The following is a 13,544-nucleotide window of genomic DNA, read 5'->3' on the forward strand; positions in this document are numbered from 1 at the left end:
CTGCATACATGGAAAAGATTGGTAGCTCCTAAACAGTAAATTATTGTGGTCATCTATAAACAGATTTGGGACGCGGGTAGCGCTGTGGGTTAAACCACAGAGCCTAGGGCTTGCTGATCAGAAGGCTGGCGGTTCGAATCCCCTCGACGGGGTGAGCTCCTATTGTTCGGTCCCTGCTCCTGCCAATCTAGCAGTTCGAAAGCACATCAAAGTGCAAGTAGATAAATAGGTACCGCTCCGACAGGAAGGTAAACGGCATTTCTGCACGCTGCTCTGGTTCACCAGAAGTGGCTTAGTCATTCTGGCCACATGACCCGGAAGCTGTACGCTGGCTCCCTTGGCCAATAAAGCGAGATGAGCGCCACAACCCCAGAGTCGGCCATGATTGGACCTAATGGTCAGGGGTCCCTTTACCTTTACCTATAAACAGATTTAATAAAAGCTAGCCCTAGGATCAGGTTACACCACCTGTTTCATAACAGAAACAGGAAACTAAAAAGGTTCTTCCTCTCACTCCTTTCCCCTCACTAGTTCGTCTTTTTCTCTCTCCTTCCCCACCTTTGCAGGGAAGATGCTGTTGCCCCAAAGACTCTTTCCTGGGTGAAAAGTCCTGGCTCTGATATCGTCTCCAAAAACGGCACCTTGTCCTCCATGAACACAACCCGGGATCACAAACTCTACCCGTCCAAGCCGCCCTCAGACACGGCCTCCATCACCACAGCCACTGGGAGCACGGTGGGCTACAAACCCCCTTTCAGCAACCACCGCGGTGGGACCCACACGCCGACGCCCAGCCTCTCCAGCCAGTCCTTGCCCCTCTACTTCCCGCCGATGGCAAACGGGGTCCATTGCCACCACACCAATGTGCCAATCCATAGGAACACCCTTCACAGGACAAACGGGGCTCAGCCACAGGCCCCCCGACTACACGAGCCTGCAGCCCCCACCCAAGGGCTCTCCTCCTCCACCCTGAGCCGCATGGGGGCCGTACCCGTCATGGTGCCTGCTCAGAGCCAAGCAGGATCCTTGGTGTAAGGGCTTGGTGGCACCCTCCAAGTGGTTCTAGCAATCCCATGCAATGCAGAGAGGCTGGAAGCACTGGCTCTGGGATCTCTGCCTGCCTGCCTTCAGAGCTCCTGGGCGAGGTTTTGCGGGTGTGTCCTTCAAAGGAGCAGTTTTCAAGGAACCACCATCAATGAGACTTTGCAAAGACTTGTGAGACGGGCTTTTTGTAACACCTTTCACAACTCTTCCTCTTGGTGCCCGAGTTGTGTCCAGCAGCGGCGGCATCTACTCGAACAAATACCAGTGGGTCTTTGTTTTGCTTTGCAGGATGTGATTCATCCCTTTCTCTCTCTCTCTTATTGGAGGAAGCAGCTGTGCTGGGATTGGCTATCTTGACTTGGGGGAAAACGTGCCAGGGCAGATCTGAAACCTGCAGCCAGAGTGAGGTGCTTCCTTGACCCGCCTTTCCTGGGAGTAGCCCAAAAAGAATGGAGGGCATTGGGTGCTCTGGAGGAGATGGCAAAGAAATATTGCAGCTTAGGTCAAAGGGAAGAGGGGTGTGTGTTCTCTGAACTTGAGTTAGTGCGGGAAAGCTGCAGAACGACACCTCTCCTTTTTCAAGTTTCTAGACCATGGGAGATTCTTCAGAGTCAGAGGGCTCTGTAGGATATCCAATGTCTGGTGCACCTTTAGATCATTGGCCGCTTTCCATAACTTGGCTGAAGCAGAATGAGTTATGCAAGCAAAGGAAATGAATGTGCATTAGTTTGGTTTGCAGAATGTTCGCAGCTTGTCTCTTGCTGCAGAATTTGTATTATCTCGGCACAGAGTATACCCAGCCCTGGACAAAGAGCTTTGGTAGTCCAGTCTCTGTTTTGAAATTGCTTTTATTGTTATTATCGGAATGGGGGAATGAAATAGGGTGTCCTCCATAGTATTCCAACCTTGTTGGCTAGTGTAGGTGCCACTCAAAACAGCAAGAGCCCTCTGACCACCTGCAGTTCCCAGTTATTCAGATATGAATGTTGATGTGTAAATTGGATCATTTTCTGTTTGCTATCAAGAGTCCCTGGGAGGGGAGACCAGGCAGGTTAGGCTGAGAGTCTGTGATTTGCTTTGTCACTGAGCAGGAATCCCCCCCCCCCGCACAAAAGTGGTCAGCAAAGGGAGGGAGGGTTCCCTTGGCTTTTCTGTTCGTTGCCATTTAGGTGACCAACTTTTACTGCTATTTTTAAATAAGGAAAGAAATGCAAGTTTTACAACTGCAAATAGTTTTTATTTTATTTTTTAAAGCTATTTCAAAATTGATTTGATAATGCTGGGAAGAGTGGGGAATGTCTGTAGTGCAGACATCGGACCTACCCTGCAATTTCTCTTTGTTTTCTCTGAGTAACCCCTGAATAGACTTTCCCTTCTAAACAGCTTCCTTGTGTCACTGAGCCTCTTCCATCTCAAGAAACTCCCACAATAACTTGAAGCCCAGTTTTGGCTTTAGGAATGGAGAATATTTGGTTGGTTTCTTCTGCCCCCTTGTGATGCACAAAGGAACTGTACCTGGTCAACAATTCCGCCTTGAGGATCTTCAATAATAAGATGTTTCTTTTTCCTGCCCTTCCCAAATGCTTCTGCAACTAACCTGTATGTAACCTTATATCAGAATATCCTAACAATGGATTCTCTAAGGGCGCCTTCAGTATTTTAATACATATTGTGCAATTATGTTTATTCAATGGACTTTTGATCTTCTGTTTCTTTCTTTTTTTATAAAAGTAGATCTAGCACATAATTTATACTTATAGATATCAACAGGTCTGTGAATCCTGGCTAAAGTCCTCTAACCACTTTCATGCTGGCTAATTTTTTTTAATGGCAATGAGACCCTTCTGTTACATGAGAAGCTAGGATGGCACTGAAATATTTTTATGTACAGTTTGAAAAACATATTATTTTTCATAAATAAAAGTATTTGTTTTTTATATTAAAAAAAACTTTGGGGAAAGTGTTTGTTTCTGTGGCCTGTTGTGTATGAAAGCAGTTCCACCTTGAAGCAGATTGCTTTATTCATTATTCTTACTGTATGTATTTATTTTAAATATTCAGGGTAAATGACCTTGCAAGGTGTCTGACATAAAACTGCAACCATATGATTTCCATAAGAAACCATGCTTTAAGAGGGCAATGGAAAATAATTCTGAACCCAGCTGAGCAAACTGCAAAACTAGCTAAACTCTCAAGGAATAGCTTAAAGATCCTAGAATGGTACTAAAACAGAAAAACTGGCAGGTATTAAAAACAGCAGGAATAAAAAAGATGGATTTGGGAAGGCTGAGGTGAAAAGAAAAGTTTTCAACAAAAATCGACAATCTAACATTGTTGGCACAATGTTGCTAAAAGTGTATGTGACCAGGTTGGGATTTAGCTGGAGAGAGAGCTTCTCAAATGCCCTGGTTTGGAACTGCACAGGGTTTTATATACCTGTAGCAAAACTTATAATCTAGCACAGTAGCAAAGTGGCAGCTGTGACACAGGTGGGGCTGTGGTCTAAACCCCTGAGCCTCTTGGCCTTGCCAATCAGAAGGTTGGCAGTTCGAATCCCCACAATGGGGTGAGCTCCTGTTGCTGTGTCCCAGCTTCTGCCAAACTAGTAGTTCGAAAGCATACCAGTGCAAGTAGATAAATAGATACCATTGTGGCGGGAAGGTAAACAGCGTTCCTGTGTGCTCTGGTTTCCATCACGGTGTCCCATTGCACCAGAAGCGGTTTAGTCATGCTGGCCACATGACCCAGAAAGCTGTCTGCAGACAAACACCGGCTCCCTTGGCCTGAAAGTGAGATGAGCATTGCAACACCATAATCGCCTTTGACTGGACTTAACCGTCCAGGGCTCATTCCTTTTTTTTTACCTTTTACAACACTTTTAACAGGGGTGTCATAAATTGTTCATGGGTTGCCCCAGAGAACAGTCACACAGGAAAGTTTTATGCCAGCTGCAGCTTCCTAACCAAAGGAAGCCCCAGCACATTGCAGTTATTGGGTCCATAAGCTGCTGGGGCTTAGACCACCATTGTGGCTGGCATACCAGCCAAAGCTGACAGCAGGTACTTCTGCACACACATAAGACCGTCAGCCTCCAGAGACAATGCTGAATCAAGGAGCAACCCCAAAGCTGCGCCCCTGTTCTTTCAGAGTGAGCGCAACTCAATATAGAACAAGCAAACGTACAATTTCCCCAACCTGGGCACACTCGAATGCAGAGCCTCCATCTCCCTGGGGTTCAGGTTATTGGCTGTCATCCAGCCCATTACCTGAGTCCTGTCACAGGTTCAGGACTTTCACAATGCCACCTGATCCGGATGTCACAGATTCGAACTCATAACCTTAGGTATGACGCCAAAATGTGTCAAGTCAAGTTTCATGTCCACTGTGATAAGTGAAAATCTGCCCTTATTCCCTTATGGGGGACACAAGAGCCCTTACAGAGTCCTTTGCAGGTTCGGAGAAAATAACAGAGGCCAAACAGAATATTGAGAAGCAAAGCAGCCAGTAAGCCTGATCTTTATTGAACTATTGCAACAGGGTGCCCCCTTCACATGCAGGAGGAGGAGGACCTCGAACAAAGGTGTGCCCACCCTTATATAGACATTTTAAATTTCCCGCCCTGGAGTTCAAGACCACCCCCAGAAACATCATACCTACATCACAGAAAGGGCGGTCTACAACAGAAATCTGAGTGCATTGTTTATCTCCTGCCTGACAGGTTACCTGTTAATGCTTACTTGATTGGATACCCTGGAGAGCCTGGCTAGTCTTTTATAGTGACAAATCCTTAGTTCCTGGGCCAGGTCACAGGCTCACACTATTCATACACAGATATACCCTTAAGACAGGTTTTCCATTTTCCTTTGACCTTGCAGAGAAAACATTTGGTCAGTTTGGGAGCCAGGAAGGCTCCAGGACTGTCCTCCTGTGCTGCCTCAAACATGTGGCCCATACATTTACGTACGTGTTTGCCTGGCAAATCCATGAACATTGTGTATGTGTATATATATATATATATATATATATATATATATATATATATGACCTTAACTTTTTATTTCACCACAAACAGCCAATCCTGCAACAGCTAAATGTCCGGGTACCCTATTTTGTGCTCTATAATTCTTATTATTCAAAAAGTGAACTCCTATTCACATGGTGGAAGCCTAAAAGGCCATTAACTTGGACTAAACATTATCAAATTGCCCCCCTTAAAAATTAAATCCCCCCCCCGTGGGGGGTGGCCCCCATTTTAGGAATCACGGCGCTAGGAGAACCATTGGGCGAAAGGTGTCCTCAGCCCTGTTCTCAGCTTATCTGGAGAATAGTGTTTGTGCTGGGAAGGTGCCGCCCGATTCTTTTGACAGCTCTGTTAATAATTAATCTCCCAGTCTGATCTGTATTTCCTTTGCAGAGTCAATAAACGGGTCTTTCTGTTGCTTCCAATTAAAAAAACCCCAGATGTATCACTGAAGCCTGCATTTATGCGTAGGAGTCGAACAGCCATCTAGTTAAGTTCAGGAGCATGCAAATGGATGATTCAGTTTAATAACTTCACTGCAAGGGTGGGGCCTTAATATTGTAAGCAGGTCATTCGGACATTGCAATCAGGTGCTGGCAAGAGGCTTTTGGGGGGAGGGTTTCCCCCAATAATGGATTTTTCTGGGAAGTGTAACTCCAGATTAAACAGGAGGAAAATATTAGGGATGCACACTGGACCTAGATTGCCAGCTACACTGGTTTGAGAGACAACCCTGGATCTGGTCAGTCCAGCCAGAGTGGTCCAGTGTTGTCGAAAAGTGGGGCAGTCAGCTTCTGCAAGGTTTAAAGAGCAGCACAGGGGTGTTTGCAAAAGGGCTTTTAAACAGCCCCACAACACACTTGCGCACAAAGGAACACCTGCATGCTGCCAAACCGCACAGGGGAAGCAGCACTGAGTTGCTGGTGGCAGCCTCCTGAATCCATTCATTCAGACTGGCCACTGGATCTGTGGCGCAGAAGATGACTTCCTCGTTCAAGCAACAACTTCTTCCTGAGCTCTGGTGCGTTCCTGTATCCTTGCTGTCCTTTGGTCCTGACAGCTGTCTTGCTCCTGCTTCCTGACTACTTGTTTGTCCCATACCTCCTGACTTATGTCTAGCTCCCAGCCATGGTCCAGCCCTGACATCTAGATACCACAAGGCTGACAAGGACAAGGCCAGAATGACCTTCCAGGGGGAGGAAGTTTCACAGCCTGGGTGCTGCAACCAAAGAAGTCCTGATCCATGTTTTCAGCAATGATGCTTCTGGCGGTGACAGGTTGCAGAGCAGATCCAAAATACCACAGCGGACAGGCAGGGTCATGTCAGAGCAGATGGTTCCCAAATGTTTTAGGACAGGGATCAGGAACTTGTGGTGCTCCAGCTCTTGCTAGACCACAGCTTCCCTCGTTCCTGTTGGTTGGGGCTGATGGGAGTTGTCATCCAACAAGATCTGGAGGACCACAAGTTCCTCATCCTTGATTTAAGGCTTTCAAAGTGTGCTTTGAATTAGACTCGGAACCAGGCCAAGAGCCAATGGAACTAAAATAATAATAAAACATCCTCAAGAAAACATCTGCCCTTGGACCACAGCATCCTGTAACTGCTTTCTGACTGTTCTTCAAAGGCAGTGTGCTTTCAGATAGTCAAACAAAGCTGCAGGACAGTGGCCATGAAGGGGGCAGCTGGTGCCACCAGCTGAAATGTTTAAGCAATCAGGATTTCATTTGTTGCCTTATTGGGGAGGAGGTTTGAGGGTAGGATCGGAGTAAAGTTTTAAATTGTTGCAAAGCTCCATGTATCATGACGTCACAAGCACAGGCCAATCTGAGCCATGCACATATAACTTCAAATGGCAACTAAGAGAACCAATTTGCCCTGTATTATGTGAAAGTGATGAGTCTTGTCTTTCCAGAGCGCAGCAACTCCTATCTCTTTCTGTCTCTTGTACATCTGTTACTTTTTCCTTAAAGAGAAGTTATATCCCAATTTTTCACTGTTGGTTTGGGTGAGCGGTACAAGAGCCCATGGTATTTCTCTTCCTAGGTTACCTCTTGTCCATCACAGAGGATGCAGCTACTTGGAATCTGGAAGATCCCCATAAGGACTAAACTGAGTGCACACACCTGGCCCAATCACAGGTGTGTGTGTGTTTGTTTTAAATCATCTGGATTCCAACAGTCTCCTATCAAAATGTGGGGTCAGATTTATGTAACGTTGGGTGTACTGGGTAAACTCTTGAGAGTTCTTGAGCGATGTCTGCATTTCCCTTGTCTCGACAATACATTTTAAACATTTTGCACCTTGCTTTCCCATGTCTGCATGACAACTTGTTCTTTGAAAATGAAATAATCAAAAGATTGGCATAAAAAAATTTGAATAACAATTAACTTTAAAAAACACACACAGAGAAAATGCAAATTAAATAGTGAAGATGTGTGTAGTTGTGTCAGCAAAATACTTGGAATTGGAAAAGGCTTGGAAAACAAAATCATTTCACTTTGCTCCTAGAGACCTTTTATAATAGGGAACTAATAAAGGAAATTAATGTTTGCAATAGTGATATACCATAGTTCATTTCTCCACCTTCCCACATCAGATTGTGTATCTCTCTCTCTCTCTCTCTCTCTCTCTCTCTCTCTCTCTCTCTCTCTCTCTCTCTCTCTATATATATATATATGTCATCGTGAAAATTCACAAGCAATTCCCCCTAATATGATGCATTTTTTGTGTTATTTTCACTGATATAAAGTTTGCTTTTAAAGGCACACTATATGCATTTTTGCGCACAGTCCTTGGCTGTACTGCAAAATTCAGAGAAGTGCAGATTTTGAAGAATACCTGTGTTTCAGCTCACATATTGCTTTGGAAAGCACAGTTTAGGTAGTGCTTCTTTCAGAGGGTACTCAAATGTACACAGTACCAGTACCTCTTTTTGTTGTTGTTATAAAGTGTGGCAGTTACTGTAACAACTTCATAGTGAGTACCAGCACCTATTTTTCTAGAAAATAAAAGTACTGGGTAGGTTCACCTGAACCTACTCCTAAGCTTCAGCCAGCACTAAGGAGAAACATCTCCACCCTTTCACATCAAGGGAGGCTGTTGTGCTTGAGGGTGATTCAGAACTTTCGTCTTGGCTGTTTGTTTTAGCTCACGTACGAGATAAAAAACAGTCCTGCTTAGTCTCAGTACAGTTTCAGCTTTTGCACCAAAAGTCACAGCCTCCCAGCAGAGCAATGGCTCTCACGGTGATTTTCCTGACTCCCTCCATCTCTTGCAGCCTGATTCTCATCTCAATCTTTGGTGAGTACCTAAGATAGTAGCATACATAAATGACCTTTTTTTGACACCTGGGAACATTTAACCAACACCAGCCTGACAAAAACGAAACCGAGGAACCTGCTCCCACCGCATTCCTAACTCTCTGGAGAGAAAGGCTGTAGACCTATACCCACATACCTGGGTGCAAGTCCCATTGAACTCACTTAAACTTACTTCTGAGTAGACCTGCCTCCACTTTCGGTTACAACTCCCCCACCCCAATTTTCTTCATTTTAGCAGCATAAGTGTGGGAGGGCTTTTAGTTGTCACCATCGTTAAACAACTCAAAGTCAGAAGTCCTCGAAGATCTACTTCATTTTATTTTTTAAAAATATATCTTTATTAATTTGAAATAAATACATTTATGAGAAAACAGACGTACATACAAGTAAACAAACATAAAATCAAACAAACAAATAACAGAAAAATCATACAAACCACCACACTCTAAGATACAAGCAGATTAATATAATTATCATCATATATACTCCTGATACTGAACACAATTATAAAACTTATAGAGAAGAAATTAAAAACTGACTTCCCATTAATCTCACTGTACTTTATCTATCCATTACTTTATACCACACCGTTACATATTTCTTATATAATTTCTTTTTACCTCCCTACGAACTTATATTTATACAATACAGGGATCAGTCTAATTCTGCCAAGATGTTTCCTTTTATTCCATAGTTTTCTAAATATTCTTTAAAGATTCTCCAATCCTTATAGACTTTTTGTTTTGGTTGGCCTCTTACTCTTCCTGTCGCTTTCGCTAGCTGCAGATATTCTACCATTAGGATTTGTCAATCTTCCGTGTTGAGTATTGTGTTTTTCCAATTTCTTGCTACTAAAATTCTGGCCGCCTTTATTCCGTACATGAACAATGTTCTTTTCTCACAGTCCTCGCAGATCTACTTCAATTCAATTCAAAAAGTCCTTGCAGATCTACTTCAATTCACCCAGAGATTTGCCCACAATCTACCTTCTGCCCAGTTATAGCATGCATGACTGCTGCAATTGTAACAACACTTATCAGAGACCATTATTCCCTGAACTAACTGGGAGACTCAGGAATCAAGAAGATAAGGACTTTAAAAAAGAATGGGGAAATTTTTATAATTTATTTAGGAGACCATTGTAAAGAAATTAAAACTTTAGCTGGACTATTAAGATTCATTTGTAAAGTAACAAAAATTATAGATAATTCATGAGTACAAAAAGTATGGAAAATGGATATGTAATTGTAAATATTGGTATAAGGGCCCATGTAAGTGATGAGAGGAAGTCTGGAGATTCAGAGAACCTCAGAGAATGGTTATTTAAATAAGTTTGCTGTAAATTTGTATTTGTAAAAACCAATAAAAAATATTTCATATAAAAAAGAGAACATTGTGTCCTGAAAACCACAGGACTTGCTTCCTATCACTAACCATGCATAGGGCTTTAAGTATCTGAGAATGGGCAGGGCGATGCCTGTCCAAATTGTAAATGCGGCTGAGTATCTTTGCGTCACGGCTAATCTACAGGAACCACGTCAATTCTAAAAGTAAACCATTTAAAGCCATTTATGGTTAGTTTACTAGGTACATCAGAGGTGGGGAACCATGAGCCAAGGCATCCAACACAGCCCTGTAGGGATCTCTATCTGGTCACTGGGATAGTTGCTTGGCAATATCATCTCCCCAAGCCAGATCGCTCACTGGTACTGCTCCTTCTTCAAGTGATTTTTGCCCGGCTGGAACGTGTCCCTCAGCTGGGACGGTGCCTTGTGCTTGCATGTGTGTGTGTGCAAACCTCTGGATTTTGCAGATGTGGAGAACCTTTGGCCTCTGGATGTTGCTGAACGACAACTCCCTTCACTGCTGGCCATTGGCTTTATTTGCTGAGGCTGATGGGAGTTGTAGTTCAGCACATCTGGGGAGCCAGAGGTTTTTTCATCCCTCTACTGCAGGGATAGGGTGAGTTGAACAAGCAACCTGAAAGTGTGTTTAGCAGTTTCTTGATACAGGATTTACAAAAAACCAAAAACAACCAGAGATATGAAGATGCTAACAATCCAGGGATGTGGAACCTGTGCCCCTATTATTAATTATTATTATTAAATTTATATACCACCCTTCATCAAAAAATCTCAGGACAATTCACAGAACAAAACACAAAACAAAATACCCTACAAGTGTTGCTGGACTAAAACTAACCCCCCTGTGTACCAAAGACTGCATCTGTGAGTTAGGAGACATGGAGGACATTCAACACTATTCGTTACAATGCCCTTTATATACATCCCCTAGACAAAAATTCCTCAATTACACCCTTTGCTCTCTTTCCAACCGACTTCCCCTTGAGCAAATCTCTAGCCAAACTTACCAAACCTAAAACCATGGAGAGACCTGGTCTGAATAGAGACATTGGATTCTTATCTCATTATACACGATAAAGCTATTTTTGGCCATCTCATCCCCTGCTTTTTCCTGTAAGACCAATTGCAGTCGTTAACAGTCGTCAACAGGTTTACCACACCTATCAGCCAATCACCCATTCCCACCAACCTTCTGAGTGATACCCCTCCCCACCCTCTCACTTTATATAAGGATCTGGTGACTTCTGTTTCCATGTATCTGAAGAAGTGTGCATGCACACGAAAGCTCATACCAAGAACAAACTTAGTTGGTCTCTAAGGTGCTACTGGAAGGATTTTTATTATTATTTTGTTTCGACTATGGCAGACCAACACAGCTACCTACCTATATCTAGTATTTATTAGTGCACAGGTTGCAAAATTTGCCTTGGCTGCAATTAAGTTGAGAGCTAGGCACCAAGGCAAGTATCATAATGGGTGTGTGTGAGATGTGGAGTGCTTAACTTATGCAGGTGTGATTTTGGCATTTTTGTATGTTTGCTTTGCTGTTGTTGTTGTTCAGTTTTAAATCAATTATTTGTATTCTATACATTGTGATGGCTTATAGCTTTTACCGAGGGACGTGGGTGGAGCTGTGGTCTAAACCACAGAGCCTAGGGCTTGCTGATCAGAAGGTCAGCGGTTTGAATCCCCGTGATGGGGTGAGCTCCCGTTGCTCGGTCCCTGCTCCTGCCAACCTAGCAGTTTGAAAGCACGTCAAAGTGCAAGTAGATAAATAGGTATCGCTCCGGCGGGAAGGTAAACAGCGTTTCCGTGTGCTGTTCTGGTTCGCCAGAAGAGGCTTAGTCATGCTGGCCACATGACCCAGAAGCTGTACGCCGGCTCCCTCAGCCAGTAAAGCGAGATAAGCGCCGCAACCCCAGAGTCGTCCGTAACTGGACCTAACGGTCAGGGGTGCCTTTACCTTTATAGCTTTTAACAATAAATATAGCATTCATTCATTCTGCACTAAAACACCCAGTCATTCCTAGCCTGTGGCTATGCTGGCTGGAGTCAATGGAGGTTGAAATCCCAACAACATTGGGGGGGGGCACAACTTCCTTTGTAGTAATCCAAGAGATGAAATGATCAAACTGGTGAGCTTCTTCTTTCGTTTCCCCTGCAGGCTGTGGGGAGTGTGTGGAGGTGACTGTACCACAAGATCCAGTCATGCAGCGGAGAGGTTCAAATGTGGAGCTGCCATGTCATTACAAAACATCTGTCGACAAAAACTTTGTGCTTGAATGGAGGTTTGCCCCCGGCTCAACTCCTCCCGACCAAGGGAAACAGGTGAAGGGGTGGGGGGCCGTGGTGTGACCCATAATGAAAGTTGCATAAGGAGAATGTATTGATCTCAACCAACCTAACCTTGAAGTTAAAAAAAATGGAGGGGGAAGAGGACATTCTGCTTAAACTAGGGGCTTCCTATTGTCCTACTCCTTTCTTCCAGGGAAAACCACTCTTTAGTGCTCAGTCAGAGCAATTAAAGGAGGGTTTTCCCTGAGGAGGGAGATAGGCAAAAGGAAAATTACTTGGAACAGTGTCTACAAACTGGAGGTCGAGCAGAAAACTGTGGATGAACCCTTTGTCTGAAATTTGTTGAGGTTGCAACCTTACACACTCTAGGGAGTAAGGCCTGCTGAAAACAGTGGGACTAACTTCTGAGTACACATTCACAGGGTTAAGAATGTAAAGAACTAGAACTATAAACAGAAACTGCTAAAATTACCCAACTCCCAAAAGGTTTGACTGGATAAGATTCAAGAGATTTCTCAGATGCCTAAGTTCAGAGTCAGGCTCTTCTCCAGCTGATCAACAGGAAGAGAAGACAAGCTGCATTTAGCAGATGAGATGGGAAGTTCTAGCATTGGAGTCAGTCTCTAACTCCAAGAGGTGGTCCTCTGGGCAAACTGCTAGAGTAGCAACAGCGTTTTCACAGCAGGTGTAATGATGTGATCTGCTAGAGCTGCATTTATTTGCGAGTTGTTGTGAGTTTCAGGATGGTGGTAGTGATAGGTTAAAAAAAAAAAGGTAAAGGACCCCTGGACGGTTAAGTCCAGTCTAAGACAACTATGGGGTTGCGGCGCTCATCTCGCTTTCAGGCCGAGGGAGCCAGCGTTTGTCAACAGACAGCTTTCCAGGACATGTGGCCAGCATGACTAAACCACTTCTGGTGCAACATGACACTGTGATGGAAACCAGAGTGAACGGAAACACCTTCCCGCCCCAGTGGTACCTATTTATCTGCTTGCACTGGCGTGCTTTTGAACTGCTAGGTTGGCAGGAGCTGGCACAGAGCAACAGGAGCTCACCCCGTCGTGGGGATTCGAACCACTGCAAGCCCAAGAGGCTCAGTGGTTTAGACCACAGCGCCACCCACGTCTCAGTGATGATAGAGGGCCAGTGTAGCCTTGGCTGGTACATGATCCCTCTCTTTGGAAGGATAGGCAGAGGCATCAATTGGTTCAAGGTCACCCAGTGCCCCTCATGACTGATCAGTGATTTGACCACAGGTGTCCCCAGATCAAGTCCAACAGGCTAACCATGATTCTGTCCTTTGTTAGCTCGCTATTCTAGAACCGCCACTTGATCCTTATAGAATGGGTACAGTATTAGGTTGTGCAGTGATGTTCTTTGGGATTATATCTAGGGGCTTGTTCACTGAATGCAAACATAAGCTGAATGCATTACACTGAATGCAAACATAAGCTGTCCCCACACATGCTGATGTGTGAAAGTGTGTACACTAGTTTGTT

General features: G+C 44.3%; 2 protein-coding genes across 2 annotated transcripts in view; both read left to right on the forward strand.

Moving 5' to 3' along the window:
• ESAM (endothelial cell adhesion molecule) overlaps positions 1-2,993 on the forward strand; it is a 93,268-nt gene extending 90,275 nt beyond the window's left edge. Inside the window, exon 7 of the mRNA XM_081891155.1 lies at positions 567-2,993. Coding sequence (XP_081747281.1) covers positions 567-1,035 — 469 coding nt within the window. The 3' untranslated portion in view covers positions 1,036-2,993. The remainder of the gene's footprint in view (positions 1-566) is intronic.
• Positions 2,994-8,231: 5,238 nt separating this feature from the next.
• Positions 8,232-13,544, forward strand: part of VSIG2 (V-set and immunoglobulin domain containing 2) — a 28,013-nt gene continuing 22,700 nt past the window's right edge. Inside the window, exons 1-2 of the mRNA XM_081891129.1 lie at positions 8,232-8,366; positions 11,915-12,078. Of these exons, the coding sequence (XP_081747255.1) occupies positions 8,300-8,366; positions 11,915-12,078 (231 nt within the window). The 5' untranslated portion in view covers positions 8,232-8,299. The remainder of the gene's footprint in view (positions 8,367-11,914; positions 12,079-13,544) is intronic.

Source organism: Podarcis melisellensis, assembly GCF_964234715.1.
Source record: "Podarcis melisellensis genome assembly, chromosome: 15".
Lineage (NCBI taxonomy): Eukaryota > Metazoa > Chordata > Lepidosauria > Squamata > Lacertidae > Podarcis > Podarcis melisellensis.